The sequence below is a fragment of the Pinus tabuliformis genome, chromosome 6 (genome assembly GCF_031772625.1).
Source record: "Pinus tabuliformis cultivar Carrire ecotype Pingquan chromosome 6, CPIR1, whole genome shotgun sequence".
NCBI classification, from domain to species: domain Eukaryota; kingdom Viridiplantae; phylum Streptophyta; class Pinopsida; order Pinales; family Pinaceae; genus Pinus; species Pinus tabuliformis.
This window is the reverse complement of record NC_142292.1, coordinates 1510200716-1510206694: the sequence shown is the minus strand read 5'-3', so window position 1 is coordinate 1510206694 and position 5979 is coordinate 1510200716. Positions and strand designations below refer to the sequence as shown.

General features: G+C 39.8%; 1 protein-coding gene across 1 annotated transcript; it reads left to right on the top strand.

Moving 5' to 3' along the window:
• The first annotated feature begins 519 nt into the window (after nt 1-519).
• Nucleotides 520-1356, top strand: LOC149264392 (uncharacterized). Its single transcript, XM_089398752.1, has one exon. The coding sequence runs from the start codon at nt 520-522 to the stop codon at nt 1354-1356; it is 837 nt and encodes a 278-aa protein (XP_089254878.1).
• The last annotated feature ends 4623 nt before the right edge of the window (nt 1357-5979 follow it).

Genomic DNA, 5979 nt, shown 5'->3' with positions numbered 1-5979 from the left:
TATCTCTCATGTACAATTTTTTTTGGCACAAATTTCTAGATGGTTATAGTTTACAAACAAACTTTACCATTCTATTCTAGAGAATTACATCCATAACATAAGGTGGCAACCAAATGATGTTTTACTTATTTATTTTCATATAACAATATCTTTTTCTTTATCTAAAAAATATGTTATCTAAAATATCTATCATACCATGAATTATTTTTAATAAGTAAGAAATATAAGGAAAAAAAACAATCTCATTCTTTTTTTTTTAAATATTAAGACCAATAGAAATTCAAATTCAAATTCAAAATGAACGCAATAAATTAAAATTAACACAATAAACTAAGGGAGGCAAAGTTATTTTAATCAAATCCTTGTTGTCTGCGCTTCCAATCTTCCAGGCAGCTTTTCTTCTTGCACCAAGAAACGTGATGGAGCAGATCTCCAAACTTCTCAGAGACTTCTTGTGGCAGGGAGGTAAGGGCAACAAAAAAAACGCATTTGGTGAACTAGGAAGTGGTCAAAAAATCGATGGCAGAGGGCGGGCTGCAAATAAGAGACCCCACACTCGTCAATTTAGCGCTGGGAGGAAAGATTTTGTGGAAGTTGATCCACGAGCCCACACACCCGGTTAGTGTCACTCTGTGTTCAAAGTATGGACCCAACAAATCTCTCAGCAATCTGTATAACGCTAACACAACAAATTGCACGCAGGTGTGGAAATTATGCTGCAAAAGCAACAATTTCTTCAAAAACCTGGTCTACAGAATACCTGGCAACGGCAAACGTACTCATCTGTGGCTCGACAACATCATGGGGAAAGAACCTCTGGCCGAAAACGTGGACATAACAGATCTCAGAGACTGGCTGGAGCGAGCAGGAGTTAACAGCTTATATGACCTTTTGAATTGGGATCAGCGTGGAGATTGGGCAGGTTGGGATTTTCATGGAGTCCCTGCCCGGTTATCTCTTCAACAAACCTTGCTCGTAGATCTGCTGGAGGACGTTACCCTTGTCAATAGAGCCATGAAAGATAGCTGGGGTTGGGGCCAGACCAGTGTATACACCACAACAGCTGGATATAGAGTTTTGCAGGCCTCAAGAAACAACAGTCAAACACTGGCTTTTTGGAAAAACATTTGGGAATCACTAGCCTTACCAAAAGTGAACTTCTTCTTCTGGACCCTGGTACATAATAAACTTCTAATGGGTGATAATCTGGAGAAAAGGAACATAGTAGGGCCTCATAGATGCGTGTTATGCAACAACAAATTCGAAACAGCCCAACACCTATTCTTGGATTGCATTTTTGCTAAAGAGGTCTGCAGATTCATTTTACAGGACTTTCAGATTTCAATCCCTTCCTAGAATTATGTTTCGGATTTCTTTGCCTCATGGAGTATTTTCTATCCCCAACAAATCCCTCCCAAATCATTTTGGTGCAAAATCTGGATAGTGCTTCCCAAATATGTATGTTGGCAGCTTTGGTTGGCACGCAATCAACAGATTTTCAAAGAGATGCGGCACTCCCCATTGCAAGTAGCTGGAAAAGCTAAATCCTTCCTCCTGGAAGCGGCCCAACAATAGTATTTTAAAGAAGATCCTTTGTTACTGCCCTAAGAAAAGAGGTGGCTAGGCCCTCTAGTGCCTTATCCGCATAAGTATCTCCTCTCCCCACAAATTGTCAATCCGGATTAGCGCATAAGAGATGACGATGACACTTTTCAATCTTGGTGGCAATCTCAAAATTTATCCACAATTTTCTTTGATGGGGCATCCAAAGGGAACCCCAGTGTCGCCGGTGCTGGGTGGGTCATCTACTCTCTGGATGGGTCTTCAAAAGACTGTTTCTGCTGGGGATTAGGCCAGAAATCCAACAATCAAGCAGAGATCCTTGGGCTTCTCAAAGCATGCCTTATTGCAAGAGACAAAGGAGTCAAAGACCTTCAAGTTTTTGGAGATTCAGAGATAATAATAAAAAAATTAAACTTGGAGACAGTATTCAACAATGTCAGCCTCAACAAAATTTTGGAAAGATTGAAGAGAGTTCTTCTAGACTTTGACTCGTGCAAGTTTTATCATATTCTTAGAAAGTCAAATAGTGAAGCTGATCAGATGGCGAACAAAGGCAACTCACTCATGAAAGGACTGCTAATTGTAAACAATGAAAGTTTTGTTCAAATGCCCTGAAAATGTAGTAGATCAAAAACAACAGCAGTTAGAATTCTGCATTGTAATAGGGGTCGCTTTGGCAAAGACCCATAATCTCTTCAGATAAATAAATTCCATACCCGTTACAGTTAAAAAAAAAATTAACACAATAAGGACTATATGAAGCACATTGTATCATGTATATAACTAAATTTGTGTAAAAGCCAAAGCAAAATAAGAAATCTACAAAATCAATTTTGACTCATTTATGCAAAGAGAAAATGATGAATAATCATAAATTATCTATCTACATATTAGAAATTATAAAAGTAGAACGTATATGTGGCGACCTATTCAAATTTAAGTGTTTAGATATATGATCGTGGTTGGGAGGGAAAAGAGTATCTGCCATCTATATCCACAATCATACTAATAATGTTTAAACACTCTACCCAACATCTTTGTGACATGGGGTCAATTCCAATCACTACTATCATAAATTTTAGGTGCATCCTATAGTGACAATCACAACACATGAGGTAGACAAGGTTTGAACCAATAATATAGTAAGGAGTGTCTTTACAAAACACTCTATAGCTACTTAATCTACACCCCTAGAAAAAATAACAAATAAAAAAAATAAAAAATAAGGTTATTTTTATAAAGAAATATTAAAATACAATTTTTCTCTTTTTATACTTAAAAAAATCATCATCATGTTATATATTGTATATATCATTCCCGATTCATTATACTTTTTTTCCCAAGGAAAAATCGTAACTTTCCATTAATTTTGAAAATTTACATATAGTAGATGTCGTTGGCATATGCATAACTGTTGGCCATAGCCATTCAAGTAGTGTTCAAAAAATATAAGTTATGGCCGAAGCCATTCCCAAAAAGAGTTGTACATATTCACCACGCAGGGTGTACTCGAGTATCTAGTAAGTAAAAAAAGCGCATAAATAAAGTAATATTGTGTATCAACTGAAGATAAACCAAAAATTAGGGCCTTTCTGCCCTAGGATATGCCCTATCAATGTAGGGTCAGTGATAATATTGATATTGTTCTGCACCAAACTATTCTTGTATCATCCACAGGCCTTTGGGATGTGTCATGGCCTCCTTGGATATATTGTCAGTAGCCTCGTTACGTTCCCTATAAATATTTTGACAGGTGACAGAGTTAAATTGTGCCTTGAATTCCATAATTTCATCCAAGATGTTTCTAAGTGAATGTGCATGACAATTATGGATGTTATTGAACCAATTTATGATGATTTTGGAGTCTCCAAAGATTTGTAGATTAATGCAAGAATGTGCTAGTGCAAAATGCAATAGGTGCCTAAGTGTGATTGATTTTACATAATTATTGGTTCCCTCTCCCAATCCTAGTTGAATTTTGAAGTGGTGTTGCTTAGATAGGTGTAGAATAATTCCCCCACCCCCCACACCCCTGTGCTTGGGCAACTCCATCAAATATGCCCATGATTTGGTGTGATGAATCATCTCAGTGGTGTAGGTGCGGTTTGTAGGAGGGTGAGTTTCATCAGGAATCTCATGGTAGGCTGCAACAATTTTTGCTGCTACATGTGGCCATCAGGCCTCTGTTCCTTTGAATATGATTTTGTTCCTGGTCAGCCAGATTGACCAACAGATGAGGAGAGGGAGGCATAGGAATTTAGAACCATTATTCGCGGCAATCCAGTTGTCCCAGGCCTCAAGGATCGTTTGTCCCTACCAGCAGCCAGATTTGGAGAGTAGGTTTAATACTTGTAGCCATAGTTGTGCACACATCAGGCAGTGGAGAAACAGGTGGTCATTTGTCTCCTCAGCCTGTTTACAAAGAACACACCAATGTGGACCGTAGTGAGATCGGTGCATAAGGTTAGCTCTGGTTGGTGTTTTGTTTCTGAGAACGTTCCACATGAAGAGTTTTGTTCTCGGTGGCGCATTGAGCTTCCAAATCTTGCCCCACCAGTCAAGAAGTACAAGTGGTTTGCGCGCTTTGAGAAGGTTAGGGTAGCCAGTTTTCGGGGAGTACTTACCATGATCAGCCGGGGTCTAGATAAGTTCATCGGGTCATTCTTTGATGTGCACATGGTCTTCTTTCAGGGCATTGATGTACCCCTCCCAGGTCTGCTGCTAGTGTTTGGGGATGCCCAAGTGTGGAATAAATAACCAGGCATGTTCGAAGATGGAGCTATTCTCCAAATCAAGTATCTGTGCAATTACATTGATATGCCTCTGGTTGAGAAATAGGATGAGGTCTGGTGGTAATTGATACATATTGCCCCCTCCTATCCATGGGTCCATACCTATACAAGCCAAAGTTCCATCATTTATTCTCCATGCTAGACCCTCTCTAATGAAAGGTAGGGTATGCAAAATTTCTCTCCAAACCATAGATACCCCTGTTCGAGGCCAGGAGGGTAAACGAATCCAGTCCATGAGATGATGAGGCTAGATATATTTGTGATAGGAGACTTCAGTCCAGAGGTTTTGTGTTGTGAGCAGGATCCAATCCATCTTGGCTGCTAGTGCATGTGCAAAAATTGATAAGTCGTTTAGTTCCAATCCTCCCCATTTCTTGGGGAGGGTGTTGTGCTTCCATCCTACCCAAGCAAAAGGTTTTCCCTCTTTATATCCATTCCAAAGGAATCTGCAGCAGATCTTCTAAATTCGAGCAAGAATTCCTTTAGGAATCCAAGCCAACGACATCCAATAAACAGGGGTAGCCTCCAAGACAGATTTGATGAGGACTAGTCGTCCAGCTCTGGATAGGAATCTGTGGTTCCAATTTGATAGGCACTTCTCAATTTTAATTACAAGCCAGATCTAATCTCCTATTCTATAGCAATGGGGCTTGATCCAAAACCCCAGGTACTTGAGGCCATCCTCCAGATGATGATTCTGAAAAGGGAATTTCTGATGTGCAAATCTAGCTTCCAGGGGAGATGTATTAGAGAGGGTGATGGTAGACTTGGAGTGATTTGCTTCCATGCCGGTAGCCAGGGCAAATAGTGTGAGAATTTCATGGAAGGTAGATGAGTCCCTATGGCTTCCATTTAGGAATATGAGGACATCATCAACAAAAAGTAGATGAGTGAGATAGTAGTGATCACTCATTTTTAGCCCTTGCATTCACCCATCCCTCTTGGCTGATGCAATGAGTCTATTGAGTCCTTCCATGAAAATAAAAAAGACAAGCGGGGAGAGTGGGCATCCTTGCCGAAGACATCTCTTAGCATGGATGAAATGTGATGCAAAACCATTAATGAGAACACTGAAGTTTTCCAAGGTGATACAACACATGGTCTAGTCGATGAAGGGAGGGGGGAAACCCAGGTGGGTGAGGATCATCTTAATGTAAAGCCAGCTGATCAGGTCGAAAGCTTTAGCTAGATCAATTTTTAGAATTTCCCCTTTTAGCTTTTTTGTTTTGAGGGAGTGGAGAGCTTCTTGGGCTGTGCCAATTGATTCGTGGATTTGTCTGTTCTGTAGAAAAGCAAATTGATCAGGGGAGATGTGGCGGGATAGGATGGGCCTTAGTTGGTTAGCAAGAATCTTGGCAATGATTTTATATAGACAATTACAAAGGGAGATAGGGCGAAAATCATTGAAAGATGAGGGGGAGTCAGATTTAGGGATCAGGGCAATGAAAGTTTTGTTAATGGCATCATACATACGCCTAGAATTCCTGCATTCCTCCACCACCTTAAGCAGGTCTTGTCCAATGATCTCATAAAAATAAAGGTAGAATTCAATTGTCTAGCCATTCAGCCCTAAACTCTTATCTTTTTTGAACCATTATAGTGTACCTTCTACTTCCGCCTAAGT